Source organism: Haliaeetus leucocephalus, unplaced genomic scaffold (assembly GCF_000737465.1).
Source record: "Haliaeetus leucocephalus isolate CR32 unplaced genomic scaffold, Haliaeetus_leucocephalus-4.0 Scaffold984, whole genome shotgun sequence".
Taxonomy (NCBI): domain Eukaryota; kingdom Metazoa; phylum Chordata; class Aves; order Accipitriformes; family Accipitridae; genus Haliaeetus; species Haliaeetus leucocephalus.
Window position 1 is genome coordinate 4,088,578 of NW_010973420.1, and position 20,281 is coordinate 4,108,858.

The following is a 20,281-nucleotide window of genomic DNA, read 5'->3' on the forward strand; positions in this document are numbered from 1 at the left end:
CCACTGTGCTGAACCACCTATGTGACATTCCAGAGCTAATCTTGAATTTCTAGTTGACAAAAACAAACATTTCTAAGAAGTCCCCACAGACATTATAAACATGTCAACTGCTATTTCTGATCAGAGACATAACCATTGTTTGTGAACTCCATTGAGGAATGGCTGAGCAGAAAAACATATTTATGTATTACACTTACTACCCCCTGCAGTGGATAAATGCTAACTTTGATTTTAATCAACAATACAGACATTTCCACATTATAAGCAACTGGGCTCTACCAGACTCCAAAGAAGTAATTTTACAAGGTTAAAAAGAAGTTAACTATGTTTACAGCTATAATATAGCCATTTTATCTGAAATATGGAAAGTTTGAACATAAACATTTGAAGACATTCTGCAATCTACTTATTTGGATACAATTCAAAGGGTACAAAAGTGTCCTCTTCCACCATTCAGCACTTAGCTGCTTAGAAAATAAGCTTTTTAGACTTATTATAGCCATCTTCAAAGGGTAGTTAGCAGTACTATGTGCAACACTGAAGAATGAGAAATTCAAACTACAAAAACACACCTGTAAAATCATAATAGAAAAAAAATCAGCACTACACTTAAATTCATTAGATTTATGGCAAAAAAAATTTAATTTACTTGATTACTAAACCAAAATTGGAGCTCTCCTAATTCAATATTCTTAATTCCTGTTACTTTTAGTCTTGTTTAAAAAAAATTAAGTAGGTCAAGGGAGGGGAAAAATGAGACAAACCTGAAGAACTACTCAGTTAGAACCCTCAGTCTTAAAGCCATATGCACTTCTCTCCTTACCTCCAGCAGAAAGGATAGCTGTGCTTAAAACTACTGCTGTGAACCAGTCTGCCTTTCTCTTTCAGTACTTTAATGATGTTCTTATCTGCATCCTAAAAAGACAGAACAAAAAATTGTCCTTGGAATACAAATTTCACTATTTCAATAAGCTACTACAGGATTTGTCTCCAGTACCCAGATTAAGAAAATCCCTACAAATAATCCAGCATTTACACACACAAAAATTCCAAAAAGTTTCTATACAATTTATGCATTTACTGCAGAGGCACTGTAAATCACTACATTTGGAAAGTTACTTGCTCTACAAATTCTGGTATACTGCATCAGTCCTTTTTTGCCCTTAACTCTGCTTCTACATACACACAACTGTGTACAAAATTCAGATTTTCTGCAGCCCTAATACAAGCTAGAACTCATATTATTTAATATCTTAAATCTTTTATTGAGTCTCCTGATTTTGTGTCAGGAAGTCACATAGTGCTTCTTACCTAATACTTAGACTTCACTACAACACATTCCTCTAATGTGACTACAGTTACAGAAGTTGAAGCATCTTTTGTAATACCTTACTAACTAAACAGGATTTACATTCTAAACTGGAAGTGAAAGTTGTATATTGATAATCAAAGACAATCTACTGAACAAACAAGTGTCAACATGACATTAAGAAAGGAATAAAAATACAAAGATTTATGATACAGCAACATTCATAAGCACAATAATTCAGCATCATAAGAGTATTTTCCAAGAGCTTTAAGTTCAGATACCTACCAGCAAGAAGCTAAACGTGTAGCCTCCAGTGTTCTCTTATTTGACTTAATATATAGCAGGAAGCAATTTCAAATGCAATATAAGTTTTTTAAGTCTTTTTCAAGTAAATGGCGCTTACAGGAACATGCTTTGCTATCAAACTGTAGCAGCAGGAAACCGACTAAAACCAATTTGTTTTCTTAGCACATAGAATTAAAGAGGGACTGCTTTCTATGGATTTGTGTCTGTAGCAATCTGGAGTTCCTGTGGGTTCCTTTTACATGCATTCTCTTGCATCTATTGGCAAGTAAATTCACATTGCAACACGTCCCACAAGTGGGGAAAATGACTGGATTTCTCTCCTCTAACAAGTCATGTTACACTAACTGGCTGGTATAAACTTGATGATATCTGTGAATTCGGAAGTCGTCCAGAGGTAAGGGAGGCCTCTGCACACTTGCCTAGAGACTGCATGTGTAACATTTCCATAAGAAACAAGGGAAAAGTGAGACTCTTTCTGCAGTAGATGCAAACAGGGGATAGTCTTCTTCCCTTTTGGTACTAGATACACAGTATTACATTTCAAAATTCTTTATTCTTCAGATATTGTAATAAACAATTGCAACATTGTTGCAAATGTTAAAACACATTTTGATTTATCCAGATACCAAAGACACATTGAAGAAAAAGCCACTTAGGGAAAGAAAAGAACACTTCTACCATATATAAAATTTATCTTGAATAAAGTGTAATTTACTTCCTCCAAGACCACTAACCTTCACATACTGTCCAGCAAAGTCAGTCACTTCTGCTGTGAAGCAGCCTGATGCATCAACGGGACAAACGGGCACAGAATCTTTCTGAATGATATTAAAATCCATGCAGACTCTGTAATCATCCTACAAAGAGAGACAAGTACCAAGTTACAGAAAAACAAAATACTGGTTAAAATATCCATCCCCAGAAAAAGAAATTAAACATTAAATAGATAATGTGATGACTAGACAATAACAGCAAGATCTCAGCCTTCACCAATACCAAATATGCATAGGAAAATATGTATTTTACAGCATTGTAGTTTTATTCATCAGAGAAATTATGACTTCTTCTGAATATATGTGTTTTCTCTCAGCTAGTAGAGAGGATATGTGCATGTGCTTCTGTGCATATAGATATACGTTCATATATATACACACATATTTTATATGTGTGCGTACACACATACATACATGTAGTCAACACCTGCAGGCTACTACTGCATGGCAAAGGAACCGACAACCACTGTGCCATGTTCTTGTACCCACCAGAGACTTGTGTCTGTTTAGCACACAAGCCTGCATGGCATTTTTCAGAAGGCAGGTTGTTTTAATCAATCAAATTCTGGAACTCCACATAAGAAATCCCATTTTCTGAATGTCTTAATGATCCAAAGCCTTTAAATCTGTATTTCTCAATCTTTGTTGGCCCTTAGGCAAATCTAACTGACCAAGAACCACACATGGACAACATCACAGTTTATTTTCCTGGCCAGCCTCCATTTAAATTTTTAATTTCCTGTAGTTGTAAGAAAAAAAAAAATTAAGAAAAAGAGGGTCACTTCAGGCTTTCCTGAACATAACTGAACAACAATGGTATCTTAGAAAAGATTTAAACAAAATTATTAGGGGAATAAATGCATACCTTAACCAATTATCACTCCAGATTACCCACTTTCTTGCCTGAAGGCTACTGGGGGTGGGAAGGGGAAGGAGAAGGGGACAGCTGCAGATCAGTCACTCTCAGCACATTCACAGAATTGCTTCCTTTTCCTCAAAGAAAAAGGCCCTGTCTAAGCCTGCATCAAGTCAGGTTGCTTTTTTAAGACAGAGGTTTCTGTATTGCTGCTCTGACAAAATGGGGGAAACCACAGGCTTCAGGGACAAAAACTGAAATTTTACGTAGCATGAAACAGAACCTGTGGTGACCCTGCCTGCCAAAGCTGGCAGCCGTTGAACTGTCACCCTCCACTATGCTTAGAGCTCATTTACCTTTCGTAAAATGCAGCAACTATTTCGTAAGAGTTGCACTCTAAAGCAATTTGTCCACCTTGATCAAGGAGACCACACTAGAAGCAAGCGTATAAATAAACGTTAAATAAGCAAGTGCTCCATAGCTAGCTGAATTCTCCTTTCCTAGATATAACCAACACAGGCGAGCCAACTTGTAGAGCAACAGAGCAGAGTTTCCAGATCCTTTGTGGTCCTCATCCTGTACCTCCAGGCCTAACCCCTAGTCCCTGTAGTTACCAGCTCCCCCAAGCCAGATCTGGCAGATGTTGCCTGTTGATCCACAGTATATTTTACAACGATGAAAATAATCCATAGCAATAGTGAAGTTGGCTACTTCATGTACTAAGGCATTACACGTAGAAACGAAAAACCACTTCAGCTACAGCACTCATTTACTCCAGACCATAGTCTCTTTCCACTCTCCAGCAGCTGCAGACAGCCATCACAATTACTCAACCTCCACTTGGTCAACCAGCTTCTTCAGTCAATAGATTAATTGAGATAAGCCCATTCTCAGTTGACCTTTCATCAGCTATTATTACTAAGATATAGCAAGCAGACTGCGGTGTTTAAAATGTAGGCCAGATGACATAACTAACGTCAACCCTGATTTGGCAGTGAATTGTAAAAGGCTTTGAAGAAGCAGCCAGCAAAGACTACAAAGCTTGGCACGCTCACAACCTAGCTAAAACGTAATAACAAACCTTCCACTTCGCAGGACCTAGGTCAAGAGGTGGTTCAGTTCGATTTGCATCGCTGATACAGCCAATGATATATAAAGGGCTTTGCTATTTTAGTTTTCTACAGTTAGTTCCTTTCTTTTGAAGAACTCAAACTTGAATGTAAAAGCTTTCCTGACTGACCTGCCATTTGATTTAATGAAGATTTGCTTCAGTAACCACAATCCAAGAATATATTCAGCCACATACAGAAATCCACAAATGCTAAGCTCCACTGGAAAGCTAAGACAAATTTCAATTCTTTCCAGGATAGAAGTCATAGTGTTCACTTTTGTACCCCTGCCACAATTAAATCTCTCAAAAGATTACAAATAAAAGTTGTAATAAACAACATGAATGAAGCAGAAGCTATTAAACAGCTCATTGATCAGAACTCAAAGCTTTTCTATATGAAATTAAAAAAAACCCCAAACAAATGAAAACAACAAAAACATGAAGTCAAAAGGTTCACCTTCAGCACCTTTTAACAAAAATCAAGTATACTTTTGCAATCTACTGAAAAGAAACTGTAACAGTAATATATCTGTGAAACTTCTGTGACTCAGTCTGAGCAGGCACTAGAAGTACAGGGCTTGTATGCAAATTGAAATGTTACTAAAGCTTTTTAAGTTGACTGTAGATGCATCTACATATGATGAGATGCCTGAGCAGGTGAATTTTAGTGTCATGTTAATCTGGAGGTACAATGAGTTTACAGAGTTTTTAATACAGGTTCGTCTTGTTCTGTGAGCTTTAATTTTGATGTCTTTTGAACTGAAACAGAGTGCTCTGATATTGTGTGGCAGATTGTATTTGGCAAAAGCATCACACAAGACAATGAAACTACATGTCCTGGAACTAAATGAAGGTGAAATTTTACTTCAAATTTTGTTGGAGAAGGAGACATTTCTAAGCTATCAGCCATACAGAATATGTATCAGTAAGTAGGATTAAAAAACCCCTTACTCTCTAACCCTATTTATCAAAAGGACTTGCTTATATTGAGGGGAACGGTTAGAGACAAGATATGACACCTCCTGTGAAGGACTGTGCTCTATTTCTTCTCCTCTGACCCTTGCCTCCTGCTCCACTTACGCCTTTCCTATTCACCTTCAACACAACAGGATAGGAAGTTGCAGAGAAGGCAATTAATTAGGAAGACAGTCCTGCCTACAATCATGAGTTATCTCCCTTCTTTCATCTAAGCTTGTCTAAAGGCAAACATTTAATGCCAACTGTACTGGCTTTGTGCAGCAAGGTTTTGGTAGCAGGGGGGTGGTTGCAGGGGTGGCTTCTGTGAGAAGCTGCTGGAAGCTTCCCCTGTGTCCGACAGAGCCAATACCAGCCGGCTCTAGGATGGACCCGCCGCTGGCCAAGGCCGAGCCCAGCAGTCATAGTGGTAGCGCCGCTGTGATAACGTATTTAAGAAGGAAAAAAAGTTGCTGGGACACACAGAAACTGCAGCCAGAGAGAGGAGTAAGAACATGTGAGAGAAACAACCCTGCAGACCCCCAGGTCAGTGAAGAAGGAGGGGAGGAGATGCTCCAGGCACCGGAGCAGAGATTCCCCTGCAGCCCGTGGGGAAGACCACGGTGAGGCAGGCTGTCCTCCTGCAGCCCAGGGAGGTCCACGGGGGAGCAGATCTCCACCTGCAGCCTGTGGAGCACCCCACGCCAGAGCAGGTGGGTGCCTGAAGGAGGCTGTGACCCCGTGGGAAGCCCACGCTGGAGCAGGCTCCTGGCAGGACCTGTGGCCCCGTGGAGAGAGGAGCCCGCACTGGAGCAGGTTTTCTGGCAGGACTTGTGACCCCGTGGGGGACCCACGCTGGAGCAGTGTGCTCCTGAAGGGCTGCACACCGTGGAAGGGACCCACGCTGGAGCAGTTCGTGAAGAACTGCAGCCCGTGGGAAGGACCCATGTTGGAGAAGTTCGTGGAGGACTGTCTCCCGTGGGAGGGACCCCACACTGGAGCAGGGGAAGAGTGTGATGACTCCTGCCCCTGAGGAGGAAGGAGCGGCAGAAAATAACGTGATGAACTGACTGTAACCCTCATTCCGCATCCCCCTGCGCTGCAGGGGCGGGGGGGGGGAGGTAGAGAATCTGGGGGTGAAGTTGTGCCCAGGAAGAAGAGGGGGGTAGAGGGAAGGTGTTCTGAGATTTGGTTTTATTTCTCATTACCCTGCTCTGGTTGATTGGTGATAAATTGAGTTAATTTTCCCCAAGCTGAGTCTGTTTTGCCTGTGACAGTAACTGGTGAGTGATCTCTCCTGTCCTTATCTTGAACCATGAGCCCCTTGTTATATTTTCTCTGCCCTGTCCAGCTGAGGAGGGGGAAGTGACAGAGCAGCTTTGGGGGGCATCTGGCATCTAGCCATGGTCAACCTGCCACACCAACACATGTAACACTCAGTATTCTATACAGAGTCTACTGTACAATGATAAGTTCCCGAACTTAAACCAGAACCCTTTGTGAGCCTTTCTGAACAAAAATAATCAGTGGGCTATCAAAACTGAACAACATGCATCCCGAAAGAAAAAGGTAGCAGCACTAAGTGCAACATCACGTGCTGTGCAGTTTCCTTCTGAAGGTAGCACAGCCAGCTGACTCGGGTCTATGCATCACACATTATAAAGTCAAGCTGCTCCTTAGCTACCGAGTGCAAAGTTTTGTTTGTGATGTTTGTGTGACGAAGAAGTGCACTAACATTTTATGCATTTTTTCCTCTGCAATGCATTTAACTGATACTCTCATGTTTTTAAAAAGAATGGTTTTAAAGATAATTGCTGACTTCCCAGGAGAGAGAGACAAGATTTTTTTTCCTCTGATTTTATACAAATCTCTGTGGGCTTACAACAAAATCAAATAAAAGAAGGCAGATAATCCTTGCTCTAACTGGCCAGTCAGGCTTTCCAACAAGCTGTTTCCAGCAACTAAACTGTATTGTGCAAATACACAACAAAACAATACAGCAGCCAAAGGAGAGTTTCTTCCAGAGCTCCTTCTCTATTAGCTGCCTATTCCCTTCCTTTACTCCATCTCCTACAGAAAAAGCTCCTCAATCAAAATCAAGCCTGCTCCCTCAACCCCTCAGTCATGTCCTTGCAAGATTTAGCTACAGGGGAGTATCTGAGGTGCAAGTACTGTGACAGGCTTTAGACTCCTTAAGACGCCTTTACCAGTCACCATTAATTTCTTTATTAACTGATAACATACAGCCCAGTCTAATTTTCTTTATTCACAGCTGCATTAAGCTAGGACAACTTTTCATGTCAATGCTCATCTTGACAAGGGAAACACTACCACAATGGATGCACCCTTCAGAAAAACGCAGAAAAAAAATACAGAAAAGGATGGGACACATGAATACAAAGAGGCCTATTGCTAATGCCAACAGTTTCTGAAAATGATGATAGAGCTCATGGTCCAGGGATTGCTAATTGCTAGGCATTGGCAGCTCTATTGCAAGTTTTTTGAGGGCATCTTTGGATAATGGCTGAAGACAGGACACTATACAAAAAGGACAATGAATCTTAACTAGTGCATTTAATTAATGCGTCTAAAAACTGAAATGATTAAATCCATGAAAAATTATCCCTCTTAACCTTCAGAAGAATAGACTGAGGGAAAGGACAATAAAGACAGAAAAAAGAATGGAGTGCAACAAAATCCTTTCACACCAAGGGATAAAGTCTCAGACAAAAGCAGTCAAAGCATTTTTCTCATTCTCTAAAAGCCCAATGAGTAATGAAATTGAAACGCTGAAGAGGGGCACTGTGCTGAGCAGAACTGCTGTTACCATCCAAAATTACCACTTAGCAAAGCCAGTTTTGACTATCAGTGCAACAGATCATTTCTTCTCAAAGCTGTAAATTTAGACTTTGAGAAAAGCTAAGATCAATGACACTCAGAATATACAGTGGTGAGTTCACTTCACATACCACAACAATAACCAAATCAAGGGACACCTAAAATCTCCAGTCTAGCACACAAAGGGCACTAGTGAGTGCACAAACTCATTAGAATACAATGTAGCATTGCATTCGTACATTTTTAAGTAGCAAATGGGAGCACTGTTTTAATATCATAGTCACCCAGTAGCTGGAAAGCCAAGCAATGTGTGTTGGAACAAAATTAACATTACAGATACGTGGTTCATACTCACAGCACCAAAATAGGGGGCCTGATGTACAACACCTGTGCCTTCCTCCTCCTTCACGTAACTGTCTACTAGCACAGCAAAGGCACCTTTATCTTTGCACTGTAACACAAAACACATATGTATACATATATATACAGCAATGCAGAATTCTTAAGAACATGGAAGAGCCACTAGCCACCTGCAAGAGTAAAGAACTGCATCAAAAATAAGTGACACAGTGAAATGTGACATTCCTAACATTATTTAATCATTTCTCATAGCTAAGACACTCAGGCTGTATACTTCATTAAACAGTGTCAAATGTGATTAAATCCAAGACCTCTCCGGAAGGCCTCATAGTCAATTACTCTTCAAGCCACAGATCTTCACACAGTTGTGTGCTTAACAGACTACAAAACAATACACTTCTCTAAGTGAGGATACAAACAAGAAAGCTACAGGGATTCTATATACTGAAGTCTCCTTGCATTTTTATGTGTCCACTGTACCTTCTAATTTTAAAGAAGTTTGCTTGTACAGTCATATATTTTATTTCTGCCAGAGAATGAGAAAGTGGTAAGTAAAAAAAAAGAAAGAAAAAATTGCCACGAAAAGATCTGACAATTTTCAGTGTGTTCAGTATGTAGATAATGAAAAATAGAGCTATTTTCTATTCCTTAATACAGAAGTATTAAAAAAAAAATTACTGCAGTCACAGCTGAACCAAATATGTTACAAAGTATTAGGTTTGGCTTGTTCTGAAGAGGGATATTTTGAGATAAGACATCCATTCAAAAAAAAAAAAAAAAAAGCAGATGCCCATCTGCTCCTTAAAGTACAGCGGGACTCAAAAAATTTATCCATTCCAAACCTTTACACCTGCAGTCCCATTTTTCAGATTCAGCTTGGTGTTTGACCTTTCTCTAGAAATAACAGGTCCTGCTCCCTACAGAGGTTTTCTCACCTTTGCTGACTTCAGCACATGCTTCAGAACAGATGGTAGTCACAAATGGCCAAATCCCTTATATGAGTTAACAGCTGCTTGTCCAGCAGTACTGTAACCCACTTAAACTCTTTGAAAAATTTAATCCTTTTTTAATCAGAATTTTTTTTTAAATATATAACCCCCTCTCTTATCCCTCTCTTATTGCTACATATTCTATTATCATCTGTGATGCTATTAACTACACTAGACTTACTCAGTGCTTAAATGCTGCACAGAAGGACATCCATAAAAACGAGATATATCAGTAGTTATTTTATCAAAGGCTTTTAACTCTTCAGTGAAAAACACTACATGTCTACAGCTGTTATCCACAAAGTCATTCTCTTGTGAATACAAAATTTGTGGACTTAATAGGCAGGCAACAGAAGCTCACCAGATGAAAAGTTGAGAGAATACTCCCTATTTATTAATGTTTACTGGAAGTTTCTCCACAATCTCAAATCAAACTACTATTTATCACTGAATTCTTACTCTGGGTATATTTAAAACTTAAGGGAAAAAACTACAGAAAAAAGTAAACTTTCTGTTTTTCAACCTTTCACTAGGATTTTCAACTACTTTAATACAACCTGGGGTTTGTTACTAGAACACAAGATTTTTATAATATAAACAAGGAATACTGAGAATGGTTTTTATTTTTGTCTTTGTATCCTGTATCAAACACCAAACTTGTCCATCTTACCTGAATAAAATAGTCAAAGAGTGGTTTATATTTCTTGCCTTTAAGAGCAATGCCAGGAAACCTGAGGAGAAGGATTTACATGAACACAAATTAACAACTTGAAAATTGCTTAGTCAGCTGGTAGGAATGCTATTTTTTCCAATTTCCTTTTTCCCCATCTCTAACAGAATTTGACTTCATAAGGTGAAGAAAAAAGTATTTCCTTAATAGCTTGCTTCTCATTTTTACAACTCTTTGGCAATTTGGACTTGGACAAAAACTGTAACATGTCTTAACGCATCTCTGCTACAGTCAACAGGTACACTTGTACCTGATGGTCTTTCAATCAAGCGATCATTGTAAATTAATGTAGGAATTAAACATTAATAACAATCACTGTCTGGTAAAGCTGGGCAAGGAGCTTCTGGATAAAATGCAATTTCAATTTAATATTCATAACAACATAGCCCTGTGGCTCAGCATGTTCAACAGAACTAAATAAGCACTGATCCAAAACACCTAAAAGTTACACGCACAGAAGATTGTGATGCAGGGTACTGGAGCATTTAAAGCTTGGATGGCTCATTCCTTATTCTAAAACTAGGCATCCAAACTCTCCACGGGTATCTCAGGGAAAGATCCAACAGACAGGACTGACTGAGGAACCAGCTAAGCCAGACAAGAAATGCAAGACAGAGACAGAGCCTGTAGATCTCGCTCTCTTCAGACTTCCAACAACAGCTGACGGAAGACAGTGATTGGGTTGGGATTCACTGCTCAGAACTCTCCTGAAAGTGCTTAAATCATTCATTTCAGGAAAAAGTCTAGTTAAAACACAACTTCATCTAATAGATGGGATAGCTCTCTGAATGTGTCACAGCTGTGGTCTTTGCTTATACTATCCTTGATCCACATCTTCCAAAACAATGGTTGAACCATAAAACACTTGACTACTTCAAAGTGAGGAACTCTTCAAAGCTGTTTCATTGCACAGAAAGGAACTCAAGCAGTTTTTAATGCTAAGTTAAAGAGCATGACTCCTCAGCTCAGCATACATAATATCCACTAGGAAAAGGGGAGATTTCTATTTTAAGCCACAGCTTCACGGACAGTTTATATATTTTACATTACATACAGCCTCAGGAATGTTTGAGGTGCTTAATCAGGATCAGATGAGAGAAAAGCATCCCAGTGCTCAACCACACAGATGTGGGAATGCTCAGACACAGAATGTAAAGCACTAGAACTGGCCTTAAAAAAAAAAAAGTTAAATTCTTATTTAATGCAAGTCAGTGAAAGGCAAGGGTTGTGGATCACGTTCCTGATTTTCTCTTTTGAGATCTGAAATACTTTGTTTATCAAAGTCCTGAACTTCAAGCTGAAAATTTATACAGTGCTGCCTTCTTGTGACCTAAGTTATAGTAATAACAGACTCACTTAAAATCACTATAGTAATCACTCTCAAGAGACCAGAAATCCTTTTTTGGATTCTCTAGAATCTAGAGACAACAGTGGAAAATAGTTTAAAGAAATTAAGTGTTTAATATGCAAATAGACTGAAATGTAACACAGAGGAAGGAAAATGCTCATCAGTCATTTCATATCTACCACTGCTGAATAAAACGACAAGCCACTCAATGGCCAAAACTGGGGTAATATACCAAGACCAATCCACTTGTGCAAAGCAGCCGAAAATATTCTGATAAAGATGGTAGCCATCTCATCAGTGAAACAAGTATTCCCATTTGCTCTCACACAAAAACCTACCATCTCATCTGGGAAGAAAAGGGAGAGAAAAGTCAGGCTTGAGGGAGGGTGGGAAGGCTGAGAGTACTCAGGAAGTTCAGATGATTTCAAATACAGAAAATTTTCTGTAAGATCATTCCTTGACCTCAGCCTGCCATCTGGTATGGAGCAAGTGGCATGAATTTCTCCCTCAAGGGCCTAACTGCCTGAGAATTTAGAAGTGAGCTGAAGAAAGAAAAAAGTTAAGAGTAGAAATGGGAAAGTTCATTTCCATAAACTTATACACTCATAGATCTAAATCTTTAAAAGATCCATTCAACTACCAGCTACCTCTTCATTGTCTCACATCTCACATTTGAGAGAACTAATTATGTAACATAAAAATTGGAGCATGACCAAAAAAAACCCCATCTTGAGAAGACTGTAGCACTAATACAGAAAGAAGAAAAATATACTGCTCTGCAAGGAGAAAAAAAATTGCTAGCACCCTTATGCATAGGTATGGGGTGGGGGGGGAGGGGGAATCAAAGATCGGGGGCAGAAATTAGAAATACAACTAGCCAGGGACATAAGCAATGACAACTGAAACCTGTGTATGATTGTCTTAAAGAACAGGTACTTCACAGTTGTGATCAACACACCACACCAAAAAAAGGCTGAAAGGTTCAGTGCATTCCTGGATACAGAATTTGTAGTATTCCATTAAAAGAAGGATTTGGAACCAGAAGACAATAGATAATAAGTTTAATACACCTACCTTGCTTTTTCTTTTTTTTTTTTAAGTCTAAAGGAAATGCATTCAGAAATTTTTAAGAAAATAGAGATCTTTTCGTAGAAGGCTTAGTTTTTAGACACTGAAGAGGTTTCAAAAGACTAGAAAGGAACACAGCACTTATACTTCAAGAGAGAAATGGAGTACTGATGGACCTAAAAACCAGTCAGACTAGCATAACAACTTGATTCAACTTAAGTGATTGAACAGTTTTTAAAAAGCAAAGTGCTAAAAACATACAATATGAATTTGTCAAGAATAAGTCACACCAAGGCAAATTACTTTTTTTTTTAGGCAGACCAACTAGCTTAGATAGCAAGCAAGCAGATAGATTTAAGTCTTAAGGTTAGTAAGACTTTTGACACTTTGACATACCATTCTGACACACACAAATATTTTAACTGGGTGACTGTATGTTTACATGGACACACAACCACTTTGAGAAAAAAAAAGTTATTGTTAATTCAGTATTAGACTGAAAATTTCCAGTGGTATCCTGGCAGAGACTATCATAATGCTGACACTATTCAATGTTTTTACTGATGACTCTGAAAGGAGGAAAAAAAATCTGGAGATCAGAACTTCTGTCAACACTGAAGAGTGAGACCACTGAATATCATCTTTATAAATTGAGTACTGACTTGAATTGCTACAGAGTAAGTGATAGATGAAGAGAACCCACTTGGGGGGGGGGAATAGAAATCAATGCAAATACAAAATAAGAACTACTCAATTGTCACAGTATGAGGCATCATGGTAGACAACATCTTAAGCAAACATTCCAGCTCTATATTCCCCTAATTCAATGACTACATGCAACTGCTTAGCTGAAATAAGACATATCCTTTTTGTAAATGTTTTTTATGTGTAAAGCTTTCAACTGCTTGGTAAAAAAAACAAACAAAAAAAAAAAACAAACCACCACACCACAAACAAAAACCTGATGCCAGTGAAGAAGGGTTGTTATTCTCAAAAAAATTTTTAGTCTTTTTGGTTTGTTTTATTGTGGTTTTGTATTGTGTGAGTTTTTGCTGGGTTTTTTTGTTTGTGTGTTGGGTTTGTTTTTTTTACCCACTGCACAGGACTAAATAAAGTAAGCAAATAAATATTTGTTGTATTTTACCTCTTTAACAGGTTAATGTTTTATATAAAAGATTTAAGAGAAGCCAAGCCACATATTTTGCTTAAGAGAGCTACAGAATTTAACACCTATGTCCCCTGTCCAGTGTGACTTATTAAATAATTTGTATTTTTACACGGAACCAAGATGAATAAGCAGTCTTCAGAAAGCATTAACTGCCACTAACTACATAACTTACGTAGACCATGCTACGGAAGCAGTATTCGCTTGCTAAAGACAATGGCTTTGCTTTTGCCCATTTCCCTTTAAATAGTTACATAAAGTTTAGAATGTGTTCAGCATTTGGACAATCTCCAGGGTTTTTCTGAGACTTTTAAATTAATGTCTTTCTAAGAAAACACACAGGAAAAGGACGGACTAAGTAACTTTCCCCACCATAATACAATGACCCAATGAAACTTTTATTCTATTTGTAACTTCACGTCAAGACCAATTTGTTCTAGTAAATTTCAATCTCTTTTATAGATTTTTGCAAGATATACACACATGCGGGGAAACCCATCTTTAGGTAACTGCAAAATCCAACTTCTTGAAACATTTAACTTCTGATCTATAAAAATACTGGAAGTTAACAAGTGTGTAATAATTTATGTACTTGCCTGTCAAGTATCTCATATTCACTGTCAGATTTGTACAGTGCTATCAGCCTAGATTCCATCAAAATGTAAATCTTTCCTGTGGCATTATCTAGAATATAAAATAAAACAATAAGTTACATAAATCTCAATTTAATACCCTTATTTGCACCATTACGAAACCTCTCAATTTATGCAAGATAGTATCATATTAGCTATAAAACTGCCCAGAATAATCCTGCTGATCGACCACTAGTTCCCAGCTACTTCTTCCCCACACAGCCACTTAATGAACACTTTCCAAAAGTTAAGTTTAAACAGAAACCACAAAACCCAGTCCACTGATTTTCATTCTGGGTTTGTGGGTTTTTTTTGGTTTTTTGGTGTTTTTTTTTTCCCGAGCAGCAGAAATACCCTACCTTGTCTATTATCATTGCAGCAAAGAAAAGCAATTGAAAGTTTCAGTATATGAAACAGAGGGAAAGAATTGGAAGATGGACAAATACTACATAAAATCAATATTATTAAGTTGCCATTAGGGGTTATGATTGCACTTTATGTTGCCTTTCTGAGATTTACTATTCCAATCAATTTTGTGCTTGGATTTCTTTTTAAAGTAAGTAAATACAAAGTGAAACGTTATGCAGGAAACCCATTTTCTCCCCGCAAACAACCTTCATCTCTTAAATTCAGTTACAAATTTTATTCACACTACTACCCTACCAACTTAGTCAGCATCACTATCCCACCAACAGACTGTAGGCCAAAGACATCTAAGCCCAATAACTCAGCATCTCAGGCAGGTGTAGGTGTTATTTCTGAAAGTACTCAATAACTCTTTTTGAGATGACCAAATTTATGTTAAAATCTTTGAAAACTGAAACTTACTTAGGTCTCTCTTAAAACAAAGATAACCCAAACATATGGAGTTCACTGTAAAAGCCTCTGCAATTTTTCATGTTTAACACCTTAGGCACACATTAGATTCATATGGTTGTTGGAACTGGAAATTGTATCTTTGGCATATATTTACTCCATATTAAATGCCATCATTAACTTGAATATCTCTTTTTTTCTTTGTTTAAACATACACTGGTAAGTCAGAAAAGGTAAGCAATTTGGGAGAACCTGAAAACAGCAATGCAAAAAGTACTTTCATCCAAATTCTTGCTTACCATTTCATTTAAAATTTTTTTTAAAAAGGGTTTTGTAGATGAAGATATAATTAAAGACAACTGGATTTCAAGGATAAAATAAATTCCTTGCCCAAGTGAAAAGGAAGACACATCATAACATACTCCATTGCCAACTGAAAAAAATGGAACTGCAAACCCTGGAAAACTACTTGAAGCAGTAATGAGAAAAGCAACAGCCTGGATTGTTTAAGCACCCTACATGGTCTGTTGCATACAATTCCTGAAGTGCTGGGTGCTCTCATGAAAGAGATTACCTTATAGTACACAACTTGTTTAGCCAGGTGCAGCCAACTGGTCCATGAGTAAGCAAGCCAAAGCACTTAGTCAAATGTACTCTTACATTGGAAACCACAGTACCTTGTCTTACATTTGTGCTAAAAACCACACTTCAGTCAGGTTGAGACTAGCATGTAACACCTTGCATCTGCTATGGGTTAAGAGTACAGAGATGTTCAGTTACTGCAACTTAGCAGTCATGTAGCACTAACTCGTTCATGAGTCTGAGCCCCAAGAGAGGAGGGAATCAAAAAAGCTGGGACACGCAGTCACACCTCCCTGTCTCTCAAATATAGTGTGACTTTAAGAAGACAGATAAAACATTTGCTCTTGTTCTTTATTTCGTCTATCAATATTTTTTAGGGAACAGTCCTCACAATGCATGTAAATAAAAATAGCACAGCAGTCGGAAGTCATCAGCCACATAAGAAGTAAATGTCATCCTTCAAAATAACACTGATCCAACCCAGCAAAGTGCTATAAATGTAGCATAAAACAGTCTATCATACAAAATATAAGTATGTATTCACAGGCACTGAAAAAAGAAGTGTTCATTATATGTCACTTTCAGTTAACACTTGCCTCTCAATTTTACATATTGCAACTCTGGATTAACGCAAAGGGCCAAATTACTAGGCAAGGTCCAAGGAGTAGTTGTCCAAGCAACAAGAGAAACACTTGCATCTTCATCCAGTGGGAAGCTCACAGTCACTGAAGGATCTTGAACGTCCTTAAAAACAAGATAAAGTCAAAGGGGGAAAAGGAGAGGGGGAGAAAAAAGGTTTACTGAATTTATTAGTGAGAAAACACAAATCTAAGAAGTAGTAACTATTACTGCCATCCACCAAAACCTATATTGCAACTTGCCTAGTTCATCACTGTAGTGTTAGAAGGGGAAGTGGTAGCATAAGAAAGTTTGAAGAGAACACCAGTCACAATGTTACTCTACTATACCAGTGCAAACTGTCAGTCCAACAAGGCCAACAGGGTTAAAAATTCAGATTAGCGGTGAGATTTTGGGAATTAGCTGCCAAAACACCAAAGAGAGCTGAGTGCCAGTTCCCTCAAGTACCTCTTTTGATTATAAACTTTAAAAATGGGATTAATCTCAACTGTGAAGAAAATCAGCAGTTTCTCAGATACTGCTACACAAAGCCTTTTCCCACCTTTTCCTCTAGAGTCAGGGAGTAGGAAGAATAGCCATCACTCAAGATGATGAAATCTCTTATTAGGAAACTGTTGTTAACAAGTGGGAAAAAAAGTTTGGCATACTTAAAAATAGGAGTATGTCAATATTTAAGAGTAAAAAGGTCTCAGGAAAGGAGACCTTTGCCAGCTACCCTATAAAACTTTGCCTCCAAATGAGTCAAAAGAATCCCCTGAAAACAAGTTTTTCTTTCAGACAAGTACAATGCTATTCAGTCACTTCACATTTCACATATTACAAAAAGCAAGTCTCATCTTGCAAATGTGAAACTATCACTGTTAATTTTAAATGCCAAACAAAAATGGGTGCTATGCGCACAGACCCTAAACATGTGAATAAGTCCTATCCCCTCATAATGTCTAGTGCAAGGCTCTCTGGTTTCTGTCCAGCATCATGGAACAGTTAACGGCATCATGGGACAGGCAGCTATTTATGTCTGAGCTAAGGGCTGCTCCAGAGGGAATTTTCTGTGAACATCTGGTGCAGTCAACAGTAAAACATAAATATTACATAACTCTTGAACCACGCTCAATACCAAGCAAAGATTGAGCTATCACTACAGTCCTGTCTCCACCAATTGTTAAACAACACTGTAGGCTATTCACTTCATTTTCTGAAGCACTAAAGTTGACCAAGTAGATAAAAACAACTGGCAAGCCATAAAAAAAAATAACATCCAGGCTGCCAAGTAATGGCATTGTGTAATGTTTTATCTGTTCACAAAATTATGCCTGCTCACATCTGAAGACAACACTTCTTCAGTTAAATGTAATACAAGCTGTTGATATAGTTTACTCAAGTATACATTAGACACCTAACTCAGTTTCTGAACATGCTTCTTCTATCCTATTTCTCATGATTTGTGTCCTGATTCTCACAGGATCAATAAACAGAAGCCAAAGCCTGCTTTCCACAGTGAAAAAGATAACAGCTGCCTTACACCCAGAAATGACTGGTCTTGCCAAGAATAAATCATGTCAGCTTATGGACCCTCAACATTTCAGTCTTCAAAATACCACCTCTAGCAGACAAAAAAGATAATTTTTGTATGAAGTGGCAGAGCAGCACACCCCACAGACACACTCTACTAGTTCTAGAGTAAGAAATAGCACCTAAATATTTCACTAAGACTCAAGAAGAGAAAACAGCTTTGCTCTGTGGAAAAGGGGCACACACACAAAAACCCCACCAGAATAGTCTTTGTTCTAAAGAAAGCTCATTAATCTCAGCCTATATGAAATGTCAGTTAATAAGTACAAGCAAAGTAATTATTTCAGTTGTCACAGAGTCAAACATGAAGATATCTTTGCAGGTCTCACTTTATTAAATCACAAAACCTTTATTCTTGAGTATGGGCAAATAACCCTCAACAATATTGAAAGCTCTAGTATCTGTGGACTGCATTATACTACAAGTCTATATTTAAACATTTGTTTTAAAAACACTATTTTTGGCCAGCAAATTGGCCTTTTTTAGGCAAGATGTAAAAAAGACCAGCTGTACAATTTGTGCCAGCTCTCTGCTGCAACAATGTAAGTGAAGGATTTACGATGTAAAAAAATGGAAGCCTGGGTGGGGATTGGAAAGGATACAAAACCTCTGTCCACAAACTAAGATGAAATTTGGAAAATTGGGACACAAGTTCTGCCTTCACATATGTGAACATGAGTTTGTTGCAAATGAAAAGCTGCACCTACTATATCTAATCATTCATTTTCAAAGGAGCATCTTATAAAACATAGTATACCATGCATTATATTGGGTAAAACATTCTCTGTAATTTCTTAATCTAAATTAATGATTCTTAGAAGAACTATTATCCTACTGCTCTACAACCGAACGCACTCTTTGACAATTCTTATTAATCCCCTCACAGATGATTTCAACTCTGCCAAGGACCTTCCTCTTTTCAGATCTGCACAGACAGGGACATTTGCAGCTCTTATCTAAGTATTTACCACAAAAACTCAACACAGTGCAATACTCATCTTGAGACCCCACAGAGAAAGTGAATGTAATTTACCAGACTAAAACAAAGTATGTACTTTATGTGTCTGTAAGCAGTAACTAAGAAGAGGGAAGGCAGCTAAGATCAAGTGATCCAAACAAATACAGCAAAATATAATAAAAACTAACCAATTTACCTAAATTTTTACTATCAATCTGGAGTGTAATAATATGCTTATGTACCACCAAGCAAAAAATACTAAAGCTTTCCAAATCCAAACTGAAGACAATAGAGAAATCTGATTGCAACATAACGTACACATATACTGACTTACCTTGTAATTCTGGTGGGACTCAAAGTTTGACAGTGGGGTGTTGCATGCAGTTGAAAAAGGCATGACCTTAACACCTCTATACACCAGTCCTTTGTCATACAGTTGCTTGAAAACCCACCTGGAAGTAAACAAGGAATATGAAATAGCACTTGGCATTTCAAATTTAGTCAGTCAACTGCAAAATGGGGTTCTGCTCTAGCTGGAGTGCCGTTCTGAATTACACCTTTTTTTAAACAATCAATCATCAACTAAACACAATATTTGCAAGACAAAAAAAAAGAGATAAACTGACTGCAACTGTATTTCTGGCTGATTTTTAGCTTTAGCCGATTCCACCAGCTTGGTTTTCCATGCACTGTCTGCACAGCACACAGTATTTAAATGAAACAAATCCGTATCTCTGTTTAATCTCTCTCAAATTTCTTGAATACAGACCACCTGAAATTTTAACTATTAACAAGGCTGGAGTCAGTCATAATTTAGAGACAAGACATATAGTGACGTGGCTGCTCACTTACCACATGATCTTAAGCACCTACTGCAGCAACCAGTGCTACAGAAGAGAGACAGGTACAGGTCAGAAATACCTGCAACCCACCCTGAATAAATCCTGACGATCTGAAGAGCATTTTTCACAAGAGGGCACAGCTAACCATGCAAAGTAATGAACTCAGTTTTATGGTCCCACAATTTACATTTAATGTTCTCTTTTATTAGCTCATCTCACCCTGGACTCAGCTCCTGTCCAAGATCACAGTCTCACATCAAGCTTTAACTCTGCTTATAAAAACCTTCAATACAGCCTGTAGCATATTTGGATTCTTACATCTTCTTGAAATAATCAAGACAGCACATAATATTACAATATGACAAACTGAGTCAATGCTCAAGATGAACGGAAGCTGGAAGAGAAATATACTTCACATAGCAACTCATCAAGT

The 20,281-nt window shown here is 38.1% G+C and overlaps 1 protein-coding gene across 2 annotated transcripts in view; it reads right to left on the reverse strand.

The window, feature by feature from the left end:
- IARS (isoleucyl-tRNA synthetase) overlaps positions 1–20,281 on the reverse strand; it is a 110,667-nt gene that overhangs the window by 75,175 nt on the left and 15,211 nt on the right. Inside the window, exons 6-12 of one of the 2 annotated variants that reach the window (XM_010584464.1) lie at positions 19,341–19,458; positions 16,434–16,581; positions 14,404–14,491; positions 10,167–10,227; positions 8,503–8,598; positions 2,350–2,472; positions 824–915 (exon numbers count right to left, since the gene is read on the reverse strand). In XM_010584464.1, the coding sequence (XP_010582766.1) occupies positions 824–915; positions 2,350–2,472; positions 8,503–8,598; positions 10,167–10,227; positions 14,404–14,491; positions 16,434–16,581; positions 19,341–19,458 (726 nt within the window). The remainder of the gene's footprint in view (positions 1–823; positions 916–2,349; positions 2,473–8,502; positions 8,599–10,166; positions 10,228–14,403; positions 14,492–16,433; positions 16,582–19,340; positions 19,459–20,281) is intronic. The other variant, XM_010584465.1, reaches the window with a different exon arrangement.